The sequence below is a fragment of the Manis pentadactyla genome, chromosome 15 (assembly GCF_030020395.1).
Source record: "Manis pentadactyla isolate mManPen7 chromosome 15, mManPen7.hap1, whole genome shotgun sequence".
NCBI classification, from domain to species: Eukaryota; Metazoa; Chordata; class Mammalia; order Pholidota; family Manidae; genus Manis; species Manis pentadactyla.
Window position 1 is genome coordinate 3,922,423 of NC_080033.1, and position 21,583 is coordinate 3,944,005.

At 52.2% G+C, this 21,583-nt stretch overlaps 1 protein-coding gene across 2 annotated transcripts; it reads left to right on the forward strand.

Moving 5' to 3' along the window:
• The first annotated feature begins 1,512 nt into the window (after nt 1–1,512).
• PPP1R13L (protein phosphatase 1 regulatory subunit 13 like) lies at nt 1,513–15,593 on the forward strand. 2 transcript variants are annotated; one of them, XM_036886018.2, is made up of 13 exons: nt 1,513–1,661; nt 5,920–5,996; nt 6,081–6,223; nt 6,550–7,060; nt 7,150–7,248; nt 7,321–7,412; nt 7,714–8,158; nt 9,281–9,738; nt 11,928–12,059; nt 12,165–12,298; nt 12,404–12,570; nt 13,962–14,161; nt 15,017–15,593. In XM_036886018.2, the coding sequence occupies exons 2-13, from the start codon at nt 5,942–5,944 to the stop codon at nt 15,053–15,055; spliced, it is 2,475 nt and encodes an 824-aa protein (XP_036741913.2). In that variant the 5' UTR covers nt 1,513–1,661; nt 5,920–5,941; the 3' UTR covers nt 15,056–15,593. The 2 variants fall into 2 exon arrangements, with proteins under 2 accessions (XP_036741913.2, XP_036741914.2); XM_036886019.2 differs by having other exon boundaries at nt 6,553–7,060.
• Nucleotides 15,594–21,583: the final 5,990 nt, after the last annotated feature.

The window sequence follows — 21,583 nt, forward strand, 5'->3', positions numbered from 1 at the left end:
CGCTAGCTCTATGAGCAGAATTGGGAGAAATTTCCACTTCTGCAGAGCAGACAACCGAGAAGAAGTGTTTTTTCCCGAAAATATGCTCCAGAAATCAGCCATTTGCTGCTTGGCGGGAGTTAGAGCCTCACCGGGTCCCGGAGGCTATCACCCCACCCTCTCAGACATTATTTGATCCAACGTCTTCTTAAAGGGACAGCCACATTGGGAGGACCCCAACTCTTAAAGAGACAGGAAGCTCAATTGGTCTGAAATTCTTAAAGAGACAGGTAAGAGTCTTGGTTGGCAGAGCTGTGCTTTCATTGTTCAGTCCCTTCCAGGGAGGTTCAGGTGCATAGGAAGTTCAGAATTTGAGTGGGAGCAGTAGAAAAATGGAAGAATGTAGGTAATTCCTCCCGAGGGAGTTAAGTACCAGCCAGGGGCGGGGCTTCTGGACTCCAGGGGAGCGGGAAACACGGGGGGAGGAGCCGGTGTGTCCTGGGGCGGAGCCTCCAGACTCCCGGTCGAGACATGCAGGGGTCCGTGCAGGCTAAGGGGTGGGGCTTGTGGATCAAAAGAGACCTGTAGATGCCCCTGAAGACTTGGTCTAGTGCGTGGGAGACATTCTCCAAGGCTCTGAGAAAGGAAAAGGGAGTACAAGTCCTGCCCAGCTCCTCTTCCCTGCCCCTGGGCATTTGTAAACAGCGGCACGTGGACGCAGATATGGGGGGACGCGTCCACGCCCCTTCCCGCAGGAACCGCACCGCGTGGGGCGGCGGGAGGAGTCGCAGGACGGCGGCCAGACAGGGCGACCCGACTGCATTCCTGGCCGGTGTGTCAGCGCCGCTTCCCTCGCCCTCGGCCGAGATTTCGGATCCTAGTGCAGAATTGGGGCGCCCTTCTTCTCAGGGTGAGAGGCTTCCCAGGGAGGGTCAGGGGAAAGGACCTTCGCCTGGAACGGCCTGGCAGTTTCCCACGGAGGGAGAAACACCGGGGCACCGCCCCTAAAGACTCCAGGACTACAATTCCCAGAGGATGCGAGGCAGGGAGGCACCCAACGTCCTTCGCGGAAGCTTCTGGGGATTGTAGTCCTAGCCTCCGACTTTGAGCGCTGTTGATGGGAAATCCTGTGAAGATTCATCCCGGTCTTTTTACAGACGGGGAGATCGAGGCTCAGAGACCTGAGGGCGCACTGCTTTAGTGAGGTCTTCTTCTCGCCTTAGGGGCCTCTCGCCACATGTGAATCTCCCCCAGCTTCTAACCTTCTACGTCTATTGGTGGCGTCCAAATCTTTATTCAAGAAGGGGGAAACTGACCTGGAGAAGTGGGTCAGGGACTCAGGAGTCTGTCTCCTGCAGCCACTGCGAGGTAGGAGTCTAGACTCTATCTACAGGGCCAGGTCACCCTCGGCTTCTGGACCTCGCCCTTCCAGTCTGTGAAATGGACTTTGGGTTCAATCCAAATGGGAACGTCTCAGTATGCGTCTTGCCCCCTCTGGGACTACAAGTCCCAAGGTGCTCGAGGCGACCCCATCTCCCCCTCCCCTCCGGGACCCGCCTCCCTCCAGCCGGAGTCACGTCGTCTAACCTGTTCCCGGCGCCTGCCCCGCCCCGTCCTCCGCTCCCCGAAGCCCGAGCCGAAGCCGGAGGAAGTCCCCCGGCGCCAGGATCTGCCCCGGATCCGTGAGTTCCACCCCCGTGGGGTCCAGCGGCTCTGGAGGAGCCCGACTCCCGCGTCCCTGGGAGGACTGGGAGGGGACTCGGACCCTGGGTCCGAGAGCGGAATAGGGGGTGAACAGATGCTAGGGTCCTTCGAAGGAGAGAAACCTCGGATCCTGATTTACTGGGCAAAAGGAAAGGGGACTTGGATGCCTGGGTTCTTGGAATGGGGGGTTCGGACGCCTTGGTTCCGGGGGGACGTTGGAGCTGAGACTTCTTAAGACCCTCAAATTTAGGGCTCTCGGAAGCCTGAGACCTTAATTAAAATTGGGGTATCGGATGCCTGAGATTTGGGCAGAAATGCGAGGCTCGGGCTTCTGGAGTGGAATGGGAGGCTATCCCTGCCGCCCTCCAGCTGCCTTCTCCACAAGCCTCTAGGTCTCCGGGTAGAATTAGGGGTGGGGTGGGGATAGTGGAACCTGAGTCCCTGAAATGTAGCAGGACAAGCCCCCAGGGTCTCTCTGGAGACTGTTCCGGCGCTCTCCCCCACTTTCCTGCTCTGGGGTGGGGGCCAGTAGGGGGTGGGGGACTGGGGCAGCTCTCCAAACTCCTCTGTGCCTCTGTGCGATCCCCAACATGTCATTAACCGGGGCGTTAGACCTGCCTAACCAGAGGAGGGACCTCTGCCCCAAGGCGCCCCCTACCGGGGGCGAGGCCCCTCATTGCCCCATTGATGTGGGGAGTATCTGGGGTTTGCAGAGGGCGTTCTAGTACCCAGGGCAGAATTCAGAAAGTGGGGTTGGATTCTGGAAAGTTTGCATGGCTGGACACTACACAGACATTACAGAGAAGACAAGGGTAAACTGAGGCTTAGAGGTCACACCCAGCAGGGTTGGGGGCACTGTGGCTTTTCCTTTCTTCCACAGCTCTCTGGGGATGGGATTCCATGCATTCTCACCAGATTTTCTGACTAACCTCCCTCCTGGGGCTTCTGGCCCTGACCCTGAGGAGAAAATTGTCACCTCCACCCCCATCTGTCTGACCTTAGGTAGTGTGGGAGATAAGGGAGGAATAGAGGCTAATTCTGGAGGTGTGTATCTGTCCTTGACGCTGGGGGAGGGCAGGGACTGATGCCTCCCTCTGTCTGCCTCCTGGTCTCCACCCCCATGGGTCATGTGAGGGGGTTAAACTAGGGGGTGGGGGAGGCCTGGGGTCTGATGAGAGAGAGAACTTTCTAATGCTCGGGCTTGAAAGGCGTTTGGTGATAGCCTGAAATGAAATTAAAAAAAAAATAACTGTGGCTGCCAAGTCAAAGCTCACAGCGTGCCAGGCTCTGGACTGGCAGGTGGACAGGATGGTTCCCACTGTCTACAGAAGCCTTAGGCAGCCACCCAAAGGTGTCACTCCCAGTGAGGTTTGCTTTGTGGCCCCACCCAAGGGAATAACTTCTCCCTACTCTAGTGGGGAAACTGAGGCTGCAGAACAGGCACAGACCACACTCTGGGCTTTGGCCACTTTATGTTTGGAATCTTCCAGGGCTCCTCATGCCCCTGTGCCTAAATTTCTGGAGATGATCACTGGCCGTAACTCAAGAATGTATGGGAAGAATTTAGGGCTCAGGAGGTTGCAACTCCAGAAATCAAAACCTAAGCTTTTACAATCTCAGGAAGAGTTGAAAGGGCCCTTTTAGGAAAAAAATATTACTCTGGGTCTTGAGCCCTCACACTGTGTGGGACTCTGTGTTATCTTAAGGAACAGCCAAAGAAGGATATATATGAACTTTATTTGATGCCCTGCTGTTCTAAACACTGTACATAAGTTATGTCACTCAAAGCTCACACTGTTTTTGAGATGAAGGTATTAATTCCCCCATTATACACATGAGGAAACTGAGGCGCAGAGAAGCTAAATAGCCCAAGGTAGAGTCTTAGGGGAAGGCTCTAACCCGTTCCACAAATGTCCACAAGGGGGGAAACCAAGTCCCAGAGAGCGTGGGGTCTCTCCCAGCGTCAGTCTGTCCGACAGAGCTGTAGGATTCTAACCAGGGTATTCCCAGCCCAGCCTGGCCTGACCTGGTTCTTTACGGGGATGATTCCTCCGGGAAGATCCCAGGATCCTTAACCCGAAAGAATCTGGCTGCACGCAGCAGAGGAGGCTGGGGTTAGGAGAGCTAACGGTGGGGTGGAGGGGGAAAGAGGAAGCTGAAGTTGGAGGGAAACCCGGGGAAGGGTACCTGGGGGTGGATTAGAGCCCGCAGAAGGGAGAAGGGGATTGCGGTTGGAGTGGAGTGCAGGGGTCTGGAAGCAGAGCAGAGGCGCGGCGTGCGCCGCTTTTGCGCAGCCCGGCCCCCTCTCCCCAGTCGCGGGAGGTGAGCACCTGCCCGGGCCCGTAGCGCATTCCGGGGATGTGAGCTCAGGCGCTGCCCGCGGCCCTGCGAGGGTCGGGCCGTGACCCCGAGCGCCCCCTGGCGGCCCCGACACTCCCTCCACCAGCTCGCGCACCAACCCGAGGACGGCCCCACGCCCAGCCTTGGCATTTCCTTAGAGCCAGAGGATGTCGGCATGGGGTCTGAGAGTCTTAGAATCGTGAAATCCCCAAGAGAACCTCTCGCTGCTAGAATGCTGGCACTGGAGGCCGCAAAGAATTGTTCATTTTTATATTTTAACAGACACTGATATCTTATACCATTATCCTGTGTATTTCTGAGATTCTAAAAGCCCTGAATTCTGATTCCTGTAGTCCCTGCTTTCTGAGGCCTGAGTACTCAGAGCGTCTTGCACGTTCTGGCCAATTAGATCCTCACATAACAGTCCTCTGAGGTAGACTGCAGTATATCCTCACTTTACAGATCAAGAGGCACTCTTGTCTGGGTCCAACAGTGGTACCTCCAGAACCCTGTTAGACTGGCTCCTTACTCCACTATACCATGCATTCACCTAGACTTTGAGGACAGCGGGATTCTAGGAGAGAGAGAACGGTAGTGCAGGAAGATGGAAAAATCTAGGCTGGCAAAATTGCAGAGTTCTAGGATGCTCCAAAGATAGAATCTTGGACTCAGAACTTTCCAACAGTGTGTTCTTAATCTGAGGGTTTTAGGCTCTGTAGAACTTTAATTACAGCCCCAAGGTCTTTACAGTTTCAGAATCTAGGCCTCTGAGAGATAGAAAAGGCCTCTCAGAATAGCTTTGTCTCCTCCTCTCACTATTGGGGAAACTGAGGCTGGAGGAGTGAAGGGGACTCACCACCTAAGGTCACACACTGCCAATACACCCAAACGAGCCACCTGCTCCAACAGGTTCTGTTCCAAGGCTGCCCAGACAGAGGCTGGAATCAGCATGTCCCGGCCTGCCCTGCTGCCCGTGTCTGCACCACCAGTTAAGCACTCAGTGCAGCCCGGGGAGGCGGCGGAGCTGGTGGGTGTGGCGGCTACCAGGGGGATGTGGACGGTGCTGGCCTGACCGGTTCCTGGTGGTCTGGCTCCCTCCCACTGCGCTGGTGACCACAGCAGCCTGGCTGCTCCTGGCCGCTTCCCTGTTCATCCTGTTAACACTGGGTCCCTGTGAACCAGGTCTTTTTTGGGTGGGGACTTTTTGTGGTGAGAGGAAGCTGAGTGGTCCATGCCTTCTGGGACTTTTCTAGTCTGGTGGAAATGACCCAAAATAACAAGTTAGATCCAGATGTGAAACCTAGTACTCCCAAGTTCTTGCAGGGTGACCCTGAACAAATGTTTTTGAGCTCCACTTTCTTGACTACTATGGTGAGTTTGACCATCAAATGGGGTATTGGGTTCACAGTACTTGGCACAATTCTAGGAGGCAGTGGCCTTTCAAAAAAAATGGTTATATTTCATTATACCCTCAGACAACTAGCATGGGGCCTGGCACACAGCAGGCAGCACAATTATTATTTAAAAAAATATCTCCAGCCTCTCATGTAGTGTTTTCTGGTCCTAACAGGCACTCAGTAATTGATATTACTTCATCTTCTGTTCTCTGTAATGCCTAGCACATAGTAGGTGATCAGTGGATAACTGTTGAAGGAATCCTTCAAGTCTTCTTAGGGCTGAGATAGAGAGATGGACAAAGAGCCACGTAAAGAGAGTGAATTGTCCCAAGCCTTCCAGGACAACTTTGAAGGAGTTGGCATTTTTCCGGCCAGAAAGTGGAGGGGCATAGCGCTTCCAGTGGAAGGAACGAGGAAAGGAGAGGCGCTATGGGCTCCTCAGGGCCCCTGCGGGCGGGGTCTAAGAAGGCTCCCCGCCCCTCTTCCCCAATTCCCGCAGGCGCCCCGCTGCGGTCGGCACCATGGACAGCGAGGCATTCCCAAGTGCGCAGGACCTACTGGACCTGAACTTCCAGTGTGAGCTGGGGTGGGGGCGGGGCTTGCCTGGGGGGCTCTCGGGGGCGAGTCCCTTGTCCTTACTGCCACTACCCCCCTGCCCAGCTCTGGCCATGAAGCACATGGACCTGAAGCAGATGGAGCTGGACACGGCGGCGGCCAAGGTGGACGAACTGACCAAGCAGCTGGAGTCGCTGTGGTCAGACTCGCCGACTCCTCCTGGTTCGCAGGCCGGAGCCCCCGCTAGGGTGAGCCTGGAGTTCAGGCATACGGTTGTACAGGTTGTGGGCTATAGAAGGGTACTTGAAAGAGAGGACCAGGGGAAGTGGACATTTAACAGGAATTCCAGAAGGAAAAGGGTCTTTTTCTAAGTGGCATAAGTTCACCGCGGCTAGCTAGCCTCGGCCCTGATTGCAGGGCTGGCTCCCCAACACTTCTCACCTGGGCTCCCCGTGCCTGAATCTCCAGCTTCCGTCCAACTCCCCTGGGTTGATTTTGGTTGGCCTCTTTTGACCTTTTATCAACCCCACTACTAATGTCTCCTTTGCCCCTTAATGTCCTGCCCTCCCCACAGCAGTCCCGGTACAGCTCCAGCCCGGTTCCCGAACACTCAGGCAGCCGCGGGTCCCTTCGGAAGGTGGCCACCGATGGCGCAGACACCTCGTTCGGACGCTCTGAGAGCGCCCCGGCTCTGCTTCCCTACAGCCCCCTGTCCCCTAAGGGCCGGCCGTCGTCACCGCGCACCCCGCTCTACCTGCAGCCGGACGCCTACGGTAGCCTGGACCGTGCGCCATCACCCCGGCCCCGCGCCTTCGATGGCGCAGGAAGCCCCCTCGGCCGTGCGCCCTCCCCGCGGCCCGGATCAGGCCCGCACCGCCAGCAGGGTCCCCCCACGCCCTTCGATTACCTGGGCCGGGCCGGCTCTCCACGTGCCAGCCCTCTGGTTGAGGGCCCCCAGGCCTTCTTTCCGGAGCGCGTCCCCTCGCCGCGCCCCCAGACCGCAGCCTACGACGCTCCGGCTGCATTTGGGAGCCCCCTGCTGGGCGCTGGCGGCAGCGCCTTTGCCCCGCCTCTGCGCTCTCAAGGTGAACTAGGGGCTGAACTTGGGGGGCGGGAGGCGGGCGGGACCCGCGACCAGCCGCTCCCCACATCCCCATTCACACCCTCTCCCCAGACGACCTGATGCTGCGCCGGCGGCCTCCCAAAGCCTGGAACGAGTCTGACTTAGACGTGGCATACGAGAAGAAGCCTTCACAGACAGCCAGCTACGAACGTAAGTGATGGGAGCCGGGGACGTGGGAGCCGAAGCGGTGTCCCGCAGACCCTAGTGATTATCCCCTCTCAGGCCTGGACGTCTTCGCGCGGCCGGCCTCGCCAGGCCTGCAGCTGCTGCCTTGGAGAGAGAGCAGCCTGGACGGGCTGGGGGCCACGGGCAAGGTGAGGGGCCGCCGGAGAGGGAGTTGGTGGGCGCGGGCGGGGATCCGCGGCAGAACCAGTCTCACGCTTCCGCTCTCCTGCCCCTCCTCCCCCCTTCTTACTGGATTCCACCCCTCCTTCACCCTCTTTCCTCTCCCTTCCTTCCGCTCCCTCACTCCCTCTGGCTTCTTTCACCTCCTTCTCTCACTTATCACCTTCTGTCCTTCCCTCCCTCCTTCCCTCTCCAACCTATGGTTCCCTTACCCGTGTTCCTCACGCCTGAGCCCCTTTTACCTTCCCTCCTTCCCTCTTTCATCCCCAGGACAATCTCACCAGCGCCACTCTGCCCCGAAATTACAAGGTCTCCCCTCTGGCCAACGACAGGCGATCCGATGTGGGCAGCTATCGCCGATCACTAGGTTCCGCGGGGCCATCAGGCACTTTGCCCCGAAGCTGGCAGCCAGTCAGCCGCATCCCCATGCCTCCTTCCAGCCCCCAGCCCCGCAGTGCGCCCCGCCAGCGCCCTATCCCCCTCAGCATGATATTCAAGCTGCAGAATGCCTTCTGGGAGCAGGGGGCCAGCAGGGCCATGCACCCCGGCTCCCCTGTCTTCTCCCGAGCTCCCCCACCTAAGCTGCCTCCCCAGCCCCAGGCACCCCCCCAGCCCCAGCTGCACCCCCAGCCTCAACCACAGCCCCTGCCTCCTCCTCAACCCCCTGCCCAAGTCCCCCAGCCTCCGCAACAGCCTTGGCCCCCTGTGAGTGAAGGTAAGTTGGCAATGCGCAGGCAGTGGGGGTGTCCCAGAGTGCTGGGTGAAGGGAGGACAAATGTCTGGGAACCTGACCAGCTCGGGGAGCCAGCACAGCCAAGCACCTATTTCCAGACACTGTCCCTGCAGAGGAGTAGGCCAGATGAGCTTGGGAGTTTGCTCAGGAGCTAGGAGTAGCATGGGCCCTGACCCTGACTCCATGCTGTGTGACCTTGGGCTGTCACTTAACTTCTCTGGACCTCAATTTCCTTGAGTTTAAAAGGTGAATAATGATAGAAACTACCTTACTGAGGTATGGTATTAGATTATTTAATCCATATAAAGTCCTTAAAATAGGGCCTGGTATATAGTAGGCCCTCAATAAGTATCATATTAGGTATAATTATTATTAATGTTTTTGGGTATGAGCCAAGTGCAGGGCCTGGATTTAAAGCAGAGTGGGTTTTGAGCCCCTGTCCACCATAGACTTACAGGAAAAATCAGTTACATTATCTGAACTTCCATTTTCACATCTGTGAAGAGAGAGTAATAACATCTACCTCATAGATTGTGATGAACATTCAATGAAGTAATGCTTCATCAATAGAGAGTAATCATTGTTATTTCTGACTTCTTTAGAAGCTCTGATAAAGAGGAATAAGTAAGAAGAGACTGTTAAGCACCAGGAAGCTAGTCAGTTTTCTGCCTGAGTTACGAGGAGAGGAAATTCTTGGAATCTTACCATGTCAAGTCTATCGTGATGGTAGGAGCACAGATTCTGGAGTTAGAACTGAGTTTAAATCCCATTTTGTGTCACTTTGGGCAACCAATTTGCTCTCTCCAAGATCCAGTTTCTCTTTCTGTAATAAGGAGATGATAGCTATATGTGCCTCACAGGGTAGTGGTGAGAATTCAATAAAACGTGTGTAAAGTGCCAGGCACATGCCAAGTGCTTGACAAATGAGAGATGGCATAATTGTATGTTATTCACAGTCTGAGGAAAGTGTAGCTCAGAAAGAGCAAGGAACTTACCTAAGGTCACACAGCAAATCAGGTGCTGGTTATAGGGCCTGGAAGTTGTAGGGAGGGAGTCTTGGGGATCTCTCTGGGACCCTTCCTCTGACAGGGCTTTATTCCATAGGACCCCCCAAGCCCCCCACTGAGCTGGAGCCGGAGCTGGAGGGGCTGCTGACACCAGCACTGGAGGCTGGCGATGCAGATGAAGGCGCTGTAACTCGGCCCCTCAGCCCTACACGGCTGCAGCCTGCACTGCCACCTGAGGCTCAGTCAGTCCCCGAGCTGGAGGAGGTGGCACGGGTGCTGGCAGAGATTCCACGACCCCTCAAACGCAGGGGCTCCATGGAACAGAGCCCAGCTGTAGCCCTACCCCCCACCCATAAGAAACAGTACCAACAGATCATCAGCCGCCTCTTCCATCGTCACAGTGGGCCTGTGGGGCCAGGGGGGCCTGAGCCCGAACTGACCTCCATCACTGAGGGATCTGAGGCCAGGGCAGGGCCCCCTGCTCCTGCCCCACCAGCTCCCATACCACCCGCGGCCCCACCCCAGAGCAGCCCACCAGAGCAGCCACAGAGCATGGTAAGTCAGATGGAGGAGACTGAGGTATATTAATCAGCATATGGCAGTGCCCCTTCTCTTTTAGGATAGAACCTGGAAATTGCATACATCACATATTCTGCATCTCTGGCAAGGCACCCAGTTGCAAGGGAGGATGGGAAGTGTAGTTTTTAATCTAAGTATGCATGTGTTCAGAAGAAAGGGAAAATGTATATGGAGAGGCATCCAGAGGTCTTGGCCACGGAGACTTTCTCTGCTTCTCTTTAATAAGCTGCCCCCTGGGGGCATCCCTTCAGAATCTCAGAGTCATACAACCTGGAAATGAGTGTCTTGGTACAACAATGGGTTTATTCTGGTTCCTGAAAAGCCTGCCTAAATCAAGGCAGTCACCATTTCTCTCCCTGTTTGCCACACAGTCTCTTGTGTCTGCTGTCTCTGGGAATCTGCTCTCTCCTCTAATACCCCAGCAAGCTGGTGCCATGGCTAGAAATGGCCCACCCAGCCCTGCCTCCAAATGACTTCCCAGTTCAAGTTCATAGTGTTCTGTGACCCTACTTGAAGCTTCGTCCATTCCCATTTTCCAGAGCAAGTCTTTGGTCTCTGAGGCTGTGGGTGTGGTGGGTTAGTACACCAGCTGCAGTGCTAAACTGCCTGGGTCTGAAAACCAGTCCTGTGGCTCTTATCAGCTGTGCAACTGTGGGCAAGATACTTAGCCTCTCTGGGCCTCAGACTCCTCATCTGTAAAATGGGGATGAGAAAAACCACAGGGATGATCTGAGGGTTAAGTACATTAATATAGTGCTTAGAATAGTAGCTGGCACTTAACTACTAATATTGTATGATATCATTTGACCAGGGGATGGTCTCTTGCTGATCTCAGTCCAGTCCCTACATCTTGAATGAGGGTTGGAGTTGGGGGGAATAGTCACATGGATGAGTCCTGATTGCTCAGTGTGGGTAGACAGGGATGGGGTCAATTCCCCCCATTGGAGAAGTGGAGACCAGGTGGACACCCCAAAAAAATGCCTATTCCCGGATCCTCCTGAGAGTGAAGCCAGAAATGCTGAGGCTCAGGATCTTGAAATGAAGAACAGAAGAACACCAACATCTTGCAATGGTCATTGTAGAATCACAAAGTCCTGGCCACAAAGAAACTTGAAAACTCCCAGAATTCAATAATTAAATTCTGGAAGCATAATCTCAGTAGAACAGTGAAATTTCAGAATCCTAGAGCCCTGAAGGTTTGAAGAACAGGTCTTTGGATTTTAAAAGTTATTAGCACAAATCCTGGTTATTACTGATGGTGGAAGTCACCAAAGCTGAAAATCAGAGATTCTTTTATCATTCAGATCATCATAAAATCACAGATCACTAATATGTTGTCCTACAGAATTACATTTTAAATCAACAATACACAAACACCATAGAAACTAGGAGGAAGTGGATAGAAGTAGAATAAAGAAGCCCAAATCACAGCACTCAGAACCACGATTAACACTTGGAGTATTCCCTTCCAATCTTTTGGAATGAAATTCTAACCGTAAAACATTAAAGTTCTCAATCATAGAACCCTGGGAATGCAATGTCTTCAGTTCCCAGCAATTTAGTGCAGGTTAGAATTTCTGGATTCACATCATACTGGAAGTGAAATAACAGCATCAGAGAATTTTGAAGCAGGGGCTCTTGGGATCTACAAATTCCAGACTCTTGAAATAATTGACATCGAAGACCAGAGTCACAAATGCCACATGCTTAGAATAAGTGAATCTTGCAGGAGGACACTGGAAGATCAAAACTAAAGCAGAAGGAATAATATGATAAATATTCTAATTCCAAACATCTGAAACTAACACTTGGTGACATTTTGTTATGTGTGCTTCATAGCATTTTTTAAATAAAAGAAATGAGACTGTGTGTGTTGACTATCTGGCTCCCACAGTCATCGACTTGGGCTCCCAGCTCCCTACCAGGTCTCAGTGATTCCCCAAATCACCAGATTCTCTGACTCTTGCAGGGAACCAGAGGCTGTAGAACTGAGGCACACGCACCCACGACGGCCCTCCCTGGACTCAGGCTCTGTGCCTCCCTGGGTTCCCAGCCCTGGCTCTGCCTGTTTAGTTGCTCTGCGGTGGCTGCCTCCCGGTCCCTGAACCTCCGTCTCCCACTCCGAGTAATGAGCATATAAACAATCCTCTGCCCTGTCCCCTCAGGAGATGCGCTCTGTGCTGCGGAAGGTGGGCTCCCCGCGCAAGGCTCGCCACGCGCGCCTCAACCCGCTGGTGCTACTGCTGGACGCCGCGCTGACCGGGGAGCTGGAAGTGGTGCAGCAGGCGGTGAAGGAAGTGAGTGCTGCCAAACAGCAGGGCAGGCGGGGTGGGGGCGCTGGACGCGGGATGGCAGCTGCGGTACTGAGCCCCCGCATCCCCACCCTTCCACCGTCCACGCAGATGAATGACCCGAGCCAGCCCAACGAGGAGGGCATCACAGCCCTGCACAACGCCATCTGCGGTGCCAACTACCCCATCGTGGACTTTCTCATCGCGGCCGGCGCCAACGTCAACTCCCCCGACAGCCACGGCTGGTGAGCCCTGACCTGTGCGCGGCGGGCGTGGGGCGGGGACGGCGCTGGGGGCCTGGGCACCTGCGGGCGAGCGCGCCGCCTCTCATGCTTACCTCCCACGCCTAGGACACCGCTGCACTGCGCCGCCTCGTGCAACGACACGGCCATCTGCACGGCGCTGGTGCAGCACGGCGCGGCAATCTTTGCCACCACGCTTAGCGATGGCGCCACAGCCATCGAGAAGTGCGACCCCTACCGCGAGGGTTACGCTGACTGCGCCACTTACCTGGCAGGTTCGAGACGGGGCTGGTGCGCCCCGGTGGGCGGGCTGGATGGGCCACCTCTGGAGGAGGCGATTGTGGGGACCGGGCCACCCAGGTGACAGGTGCAAGCAGGGTGTGTGTGGGGAGCAGACTGTGCCATCTTTGAGGGTGAGGGAAACACTGGGCCTTGATGTGCAAGCTGGACACTTGCGGGGGAGAAGAGTGTGGCAGAGAGCTGGGCCGACGGCCTGTACTACCTGTGGGAGGAGCAGTACCACGTGGCTGGCATATGAGCCGGTCGTGGCTTCTGGGGAGGAGCTTGGGGACCCCTCCCCTTACAAGGCTGCACCATATACCCCAAGGAGGGGCAGGCTAGTTACCATGGGGGTGTGCGTAGGGTCTGCATAGCCCACCTGGAGGGGGAATTGTGTCAGGGCTGGATTGGGAACTTCACCGAGCTGGGGTAAGGCAGGCCTTGGGACCTGGGGGTGGGACAATGTATTTTAGAGGCGAGCCTACCGGACACCTAGCTGCGCCTGTTGTGCCTCTAAGAGCAGAAAGTGGATGAGAACCTGGTGCTGTGACACCTGCCTTGCAGGGGAGCAGGGAGAGCAGGGTCCCACAGAGACTGGACCCCTGGGACCTCCCCCTGAAGAGGGGCAAATGCTATAACCTTTTTTGGGGGAGACGGGCCGTTACACCTGTCACAGGTAGGTGGAGGCAGGGAGATGTGACGGCGGTACTGTCCTACTTGCCTGGATGGCGAAGAGTTTTGTGAGGGGAAAGTAGACCTGGGACAGCGCACCTGGCCGGAAGGGGAGGAGAAACTGGACGCAGTGGACTGAACCACTACGGAAAGGGAGCAGGGTGGACGCTACCATCGTGAAAGGGGGTTCAGTCCTTGGTGGGAATTTTATCACCTGATGGAAGGGGGAGGTTCTGGTGGGCTGTACCATCTGCAGAAGTTATTACAAGCTCTTTGGAGACCTTCGCCCTCGGGAAGGGATGGATTGCACCATCTGGAAGGGGAGAGGTGGGCCCACTTCGGGGGAGGACGGGGCGGAGGGCTGTACCCTCTGAGGGAGGGATTGAGTGCTGCAGAGACTACCGCTTAAGCGGGGAGTGACACAGGGACTTAACAGTGTACAAGAGGGAAAGGGGACCCCGACCCTGCCTCGGGCGGTGCCGTACCCAGTCTGATGCGCTCCAGTGTTCTCGCATGTTAAGAGTCTGGCAGCTGACTAGAGCTCAGGCGCCCCTCCCCAGATAGGGGTACGTAACTTTTCAGGTGGCTCGGCCCCCAGCTGGGCCAGGCGCCAAGTCCCAGGCGCCTGTCCTTGTCCCCTGCGTGTTTTGCGTCCCTGAGCGTTCCTGGCCCCCCTGGAGCAGTCGCTCAGGATCCCTGATGGTTCGTGTTGCAGACGTGGAGCAGAGCATGGGGCTGATGCACAGCGGGGTCGTGTATGCCCTCTGGGACTACAGCGCTGAGTTCGGAGACGAGCTGTCCTTCCGCGAGGGCGAGTCGGTCACCGTGCTGCGCAGGGACGGGCCGGAAGAGACCGACTGGTGGTGGGCCGCTCTCCATGGCCAAGAGGGCTACGTGCCGCGTAACTACTTCGGGGTGAGCCCTGAAGAGAGATTGTGCTAGCCTCTTGATGGCTGTTTGGGGAAAGGGCTGATCCCACAGGAAAACAGGGGCTAGAGGGACAGCACGTTATATTGGTGGTGCTGGGAGGGGGCGGGTTCAGGAGTCCCTTATGGGCTGTGGGAGGTAAGGAAAAGGCCATTACAGTAATGGAGGGTGTGAGGGCGAGGCCCTTTACCGATGGAACTTCTTGGGGTAGTCATCAGAACTGCCTACTGGTTATTTGGTTCATGCTCAAATACATTTTTTCTCATCCCTAATCATACTAATGGGGAGGTAAAGAAGAATGTATTTTAGCTAAGAGGAGTGGCAGGGAATCCCATTTTGGTGATGGGGGAAAGTTAAAGGATTTTATGTTACAGGCATTGTGGTGAGGAAGCTTCAGTTATACTGCATTGGGCATGCATGGCGCCGAAGAATCCATTAATAAAGTTACACTAGGAGGGAGGCAGATTCTACCAGGATAGGGGAGGAGACGAGGAAGATCCCGTTGTGTTCCTAGAAGAGATTCTTTTAATTGGGCAGGGGTGGAAGTGGGTCCCCACCAGATAGCCATGGCGCTGGTATGTAGAGGCAGGCATTTCCTTCGTGGCAGTAGGGGAGACTCTGAATTTTCCATTTCACTTATTGTGCTGCTGATTGGAAGGCTCCATCTGGTGCTTGGAGGTGACAAGGGACTCAGGCACTCAGGAGTGGTTTAGGAGATGCTGAGAGAGTCCGTTAGGAAGGATGGGAGGATGGAAACAGTCTGCATGGTTGGGGTGGGTTAAATTACTCCATTAAATTTGTGGGTGGGAGCTCCTGGTGTCTGAAGATTCCGTCTTCCCTCAGCTCTTCCCCAGGGTGAAGCCTCAGAGGAATAAGGTCTAGCTGGAGAGGAGGACATTTCCACGGGAGGCAGCAGGAAGTAGCCCTGCCTTTGCTCCAGACATCCCCTTCCAAGATTGTTGCATCTCTCTGCACCCCTACCCCTGCAGGGGTGGGGTCCTTGCCACCAGCCCTCTGCTTCCCCGAGGAGGAGAAGCCCAGCCTTAAGTTTAGAAACCTGCCTTAGCCGTGGGAGGTCATGGTGGGGCTAGAAATCACTGGGAGCAAGAGAGACCCCCCATTTGCCAAATTGGATCCCATCCAAAGTGCCTCCCACTCCTACCGCCAACCCCCCCACCCAAAAGCAGGCCAACCCAATATCCCAGAGGCATCTGGGATGGGTCACCTCCACTGGATTCCCCTAAGAGTTGCCTTTCCCCCATGTCTCCCAGCAGCCTTGGGGCGCCAGGTGAGGGACATTGGTCTCTCCCAGGATCCCTGCCCCACCTCTCCCCCATCAAGTGCCTTCACACAGCACTGGTTTCATAACCAAATGGAGAAGTTTTTCTTTATAAATAAAGGTAGTTTGCACAGAAATTGACTTCCTTCTCTTTGGATTCCATTCTGACTGCGTAAGTGCTCATCATTGTTTCTGTTTTTGACATACCTGTGTGAAGGTAACCCCTTTCTGAAGGATTTCCCTCATGTAAGTTCAATCCTTCCTCTTTCCAATATGCCTGTCTTTGTTTGTTTTGGTATTGTCTTGATCGTTTTTTCATTTTATGGATTCTTCTTTTATGTCTTTAAGCATTTAAACTTAGTTATTTTATAGTATATGTCTGATAATTCCCGTCATCTACTTCTGTCAATGTTGCCTGCTGGTTCTCACTCATGGTGGATCGTTTCCTCATGTGTGTTGAAATTACGAATTGTGAGCTTGTCTTCAACAAGGCTTTATCTACCAGAAATCTATGTGGTCTTGGTGAGGATACGACCTTGAAGAGTGATTTTCCTTTGCTTCTGCCCCACTTCATTTCCTAAACTGCTCCTTGAATTTTTCACAAAACACAAGTATGTATCTCTTCAGTGTATCTTTTGACAAATCAGAAAAGCTACAGCAACTGTCATGGTCTGAAATGTCCAATATAATAGCCACCAACCTTCTGTGGATATTTAAATCTAAATTAATTAAAATTAAATAAAAACTAAGGGTTCAGTTCACATTAGCTACTTTTCAAGGTGGTCCTGAAGCAGATGATCTCCCTTCTGACAAACTGTCAGGTCAGTGGTAGCCCAATACCACGTCCCAACGCCTACGTCATTCACCTCACTTCAACCCATCATGTGGGCGTTTTCTCATCTGACATCATCACAGAAGTGTGCATACAACAATAAGATATTGAGAGAACACATTCACATAACTTTTATTATAGTATATCATGATAATTGTTCTATTAGTATTCACTACTGGCCTAATTTATAATGAAATTTATAAATGAAACTATCATAGGTATGTACACACAGGAAAAACCAAGGTTCCCTATAGACAGATGTTTTTTATATATATATCATTTATATTTATAGATAGATTATATATATATATGTATATCCACAATTTCAGTACATCCACGGGGGGTCTTGGAACATATCTCTAGTGGATAAGGACTCCTGCTTCACAAACTTGGATGCTTAATTAATACAAATGTAGTATCTTACATCAGATGTCAGACGTCTGACCTGGGTCTTACTGAACTAAAATCAAGGTGTCAGCATGGCTGAGATCCTTTCTGGAGATTGCAGGAAAGAAGCCCTTGCCTTTCCCAGCTTCTGGAAGCTGCCTGCATTCCTTGGCTTACGGCCCCTTCCGTCTTCAAAGCCAGCACTGGCACCACCCCCATCTCTTGCTTCCACTGCCCACTGCCTGCCTCCTCTGGTTCTAACATGCCTGCCCCCCTCTTTCAGTTACAAGGACCTTTTTGGTGACATCAGGCCAACCCAGCTCATCCAGGATAATCTCCCTATTTCAGGATCCTTAGTGGTCATCAAATTTGCATCATGTTTTTTGCCACGTAAGGTAGCAAAGGAGAATAAGTGAACAGGAGACAGAAGTCTGCACTCAAATTCAAACACTGGAATTTGATAATATTAAGCAATCATTAGTACTTCTTTGGAGGTGTGCTAATGCTATTTTTGTTATGTTTTTATAAAGAGTCTTTGCTTTTAGAGATACATTCTGAAATATTTACAGATGAAATGGTAATGGTATCTGGGGTTGGCTTGAAAATAATCGACAGGAAATTGGTTGAAGTACAGGAAACATGGTCAGCCCTGAGTTGAAAACTGATGAAGCTTAGTGTACATGGGGCTTCATTATATAGTCTCTCAACTTTTGTGTCCATTTGACATTGTCCTTAATGAACAGTTATAAAATGTCCCTGATTTTGTAGAGCTGACATTGTAGTGGAAAAGACAGGCAAAATAATAAGCAAAAAAATGTATCAGATGCTGATCGCTGTTATGGTAAAAACTAAGCAGGAGAGGTGGGTATATTGCGTCTGATTGGGAGGTGTATTCGTTCCCTATAGCTGCTGTAACAAATGTCCCCAAATTCAGTGGCTTAAAACAGCACACATATTGTCTTATAGTTCTGGAGGTCAGGCGTCCGAAATCAGACTCACTGGGCTGAAATCCAGGTGTTGGCAGGGCCACATTCCCTCTGGAGGCTCTAGGGGAGAATCAGCTTTCTTGCCCTTTCCAGCTTCTGGAACGCATTCCTTGCATTCCTTGGCTCTGCCTCCTTCCTGTGTCTTCAAAGCCTGCTGTGCCAGCATCTTGCTTCAGTGTCACATTGCCTGTTTCATCCTGCTATTGAATCTCCCTCTTACCAGGACATTTATGATTACAGGTAGGGTGCACTTGGATATCTCAAGAGCCTTAACTCCATCACACCTACGAAGTCCCTTTTGCCGTATAAGGGAACAGGTTCTGGAGATCTGGGCCTGGGGATCTTTGGGGACCATTATTCAGCCTCTCTAGGGAGTATTGCAATTTAAGTAGAACAGTCAGGGAAGGCCTCACTGAAGGAAGGACCTCTGGGGAAGGCTTGAGGGAGGTGAGGAGGAAGCCACTCAGATCTGAGGGAAGGGCCTTCCAGACAGAGGGAGAGGTGGCTACAAAGGCTGGGAGGGCGCAGGCGGCCATCATTCTAAGGCTCCCATTCATCCCTGCCTTCTGGTATGCACACCCTTGAATGACTTCTCCGCTTGACTGTGGGCTGGGCGTAGTGATGCATTCTAAGGCATACAGTACAGCAAAAGTGATGGCTTGTCCGGAGAAAGACTATCAGATGATTTCACTCATCTGTGGAGCATAAGAACAAAGCAAAAACTGAAGGAACAAAACAGCAGCAGACTCACAGAACCCAGGAATGGACTAACAGTTACCAAAGGGAAAGGGATTGGGGAGGATGGGTGGGAAGGGAGGGATAAGGAGGAAAAAGGAGCATTACGATTAGCACACATAATGTAGCAGGTGGGGGCATGGGGAAGGCAGTATATACAGAGAAGACAAGTAATGATTCTATAGCATTTTATTACGCTGATGGACAGTGACTGTAATGGGGTATGTGGGGGGGACTTGATAATAGGGGGAGTTTAGTAACCATAATGTTCAAGTAATTGTACATTAATGATATTAAAATTTTTTAAATAAAAATTAATTAATTAATTAATTAATTAAAAAAAGTGATGGCCTGTCACTTCTGACATTATAAGAAACAGTGAGTTCCATCTTGCTTGCATCTCTCTCTGGCTCCTCTTGCTTTCTTGCTTTGATGAAGCCAGCTGCCCTCAGAGAGGCCCACGTGGCAGGAACTTGAGGGCAGCCGCTGGCCAACAGCGAGCAAAGAAATGAATCCTGCCAGCAGCCACCTGATCAGCTTAGCGGTGGATCGTTTCCCAGATGCGCTGGCATGACTACAGCTGTGTTCAATTCCTGATCTATAGAAACTGTGAGATAATAAATACTGTTGTTCTTGACCATTACAGTTGGTGGTGATTTGTTGCACAGATTAGCTGACTAACACAGACCCCGTGCCTGGGCGGAAGAGCCAGGAGGCCAAGTGTGGCTTGGCTGGCAGGAGTGGGCTGGGGGAGAAGAGTGGGAGATGACGTCAGAAGGTGACAGGATGCTTAGCCCAATGCCTGGCATGAGTAAGTCCAGTTCCCAACTTCGTTTTATTATATACTTGGTGTTAAGATGTCTCCTCCCCCTTCCACCTACTTTAATAAAGTAACCGGGGCTGAGATGGGGGAGCCCAGAGGGGGGCTGACCCAGCCTGGGGAGTCAGGGAGGGCTTCCAGGAGGAGGAGACATCTCTTTGAGACCTGAAAGTGAGGAGTAGGAGTGAGGTAGGCTAAGATGGGGGAGGCCACACTTCAGGCAAAGAAGACACCACTGGAGACAAGTAGAGAGAAGAGGAGTAAGCAGCAAGGGGGCTAGAATGCAGCATGTGGAATGCAAGCTCCTCCAAAACAGAGGGCTGATATCACCATGCTTTTCTTCCAACCATCTGATGTCATGTGTGTTTGCCCTTCCTAGTTCATTCTCCTTGTATGTGGCACTGGAAGAGTGTCTCTGTGTGTGTGGCTTTGATTAGGGCTCAGGGTCATGTCGACAACCTCACTAACTGACTTGATGCCCACCCACACCATCATCACCATTATGAGTTCTACAGGCCCCCTAGGACCTATTTTCAGAGTATAAGTCTAACTTCGGAAATATAGTCTCATTTCTATGACTGTACAATGTCATGTGTTGATGTAAATTTCATTATCTCTACTTTAGAGGTGGGGAAATGGAGTCTCTGAGGAAGACTTGGCCAAGGCTTTATGGCTAGGTCAGGTGCTGCTCCCCATCCCAGTCCTGTCCACTCTGGGTCATCAGTGTCTGGGGATGGTTCTGTCCCCTGCACTGGACTGTGCACCCTAGGAGGGCAGGGCTGGTGCTATCTCGGTCATTGCTATGTGCCTTTTGCCACCAGCACAGGGCATGCACAGAGCAGGGGCTCAGGGAATTTCATTCATATGAATGAATGAAAAGAGAGTGAGGGATTATGAATGAAGTCACAACCCTGGCATGGCCCTCCTGCCTTTCCCACTGAGTCCTGTGGTTGTTTCAGGCTCTTTTCCCTAGTCTCTGCTGAACAGGGAATTAGAGTGCCACTCTCCTTCTCTGCCCAGAACAAGTCCAGAAACGACCATGCACACAGACAGGGACACTCAGAAACTAGAATAAAATGGAATGTGGGCAGTTCATCTCACCTGAGCCTGCTTTTCATCTGTAAAATGGGGATGATAAAAGCATGTGATTTATAGGACTGGTTTGAGGATTAAATGACATAACTTTTAGAACAACAAATGCTGGCGAGGATGCAGAGAAAGGGGAACCCTCTTATACTGCTGGTGGGAATGTAAGTTAGTTCAACCATTGTGGAAAGCAATATGGAGGTTCCTCAAAAAAACTAAAAATAGAAATACCATTTGCCCCGGGAATCCCACTCCTTGGAATTTACTCAAAGAATACAACTTCTCAGATTCAAAAAGACATATGCACCCCTATGTTTATCACAGCACTTTTTGCAATAGCCAAGATATGGAAGCAACCTAAGTGTCCATCAGTAGATGAATGGATAAAGAAGAGGTGGTCCATATACACAATGGAATACTATTCAGCCATAAGAAAGAAACAAATCCTACCATTTGCAACAACATGGATGGAGCTGGAGGCCATTATGCTCAGTGAAATAAGCCAGGCGGAGAAAGACAAGTGCCAAATGATTTCCCTCATTTGGGGAGTAGAGCAACGAAGCAAAACTGAAGGAACAAAACAGCAGCAGACTCAGAGACTCCAAGAATGAACTAGTGGTTACCAAAGGGGAGGGGTGTGGGAGGGTGAGTGGGGAGGGAGGAAGAAGGGGATTGAGGGGTATTATGTTTAGTACATATGGTGTGGGGGGATCACAGGGAGAACAGTGTAGCACAGAGAAGGCACATAGTGAATCTGCAGCATCTTGCTGCACTGATGGACAGTGACTGCACTGGGGTATGGGTGGGGACTTGATAATATGGGTGAATGCAATAACCACATTGTTTTTTCATGTGAAACCTTCATAAGAGTGTATATCAATCATACGTTAATAAAAAATTAAATAAAGTTTATTTTTTTTTAAATGACATAACTCTTTTCTCCATTATCCCAGCCTTAGCCACTGACTAGCCCCTGTTTGCCAGTCTTAGTCCCCCCAGTTCATGTGTCACAGGGCACGCTAAGTGACTTAGGGGTTCAGAATGCAAATTTGACCATTTCACTCCCCTGATGATTCATTCCTTCAACAAATACTTGCTGAGTCCCTGCTGTGTACCAGGTCCAGTAGCTGGCACTGCAGATACAGTTGTACATAGTATGGATAAAATGTCTGTCCTTATGGAGCTAACCTTTTAAACAAAATAAATAAGTCAAATATTCAGTATGTTGTATGGGGTCTGAAGAAAAAGAAAGCAGGAAAAGGAGATACAGTGGTGTGTATGTGGC

Coding starts and splice junctions, on each gene's coding strand:
- PPP1R13L (XM_036886018.2), top strand. CDS start 5,942: ATGGACAGCGAGGCATTCCCAAGTGCGCAGGACCTACTGGACCTGAAC. Junction 7,413..7,713: donor GGCTGGGGGCCACGGGCAAG/GTGAGGGGCCGC, acceptor TTTCATCCCCAG/GACAATCTCACCAGCGCCAC. Junction 14,162..15,016: donor TGCCGCGTAACTACTTCGGG/GTGAGCCCTGAA, acceptor GTCTTCCCTCAG/CTCTTCCCCAGGGTGAAGCC.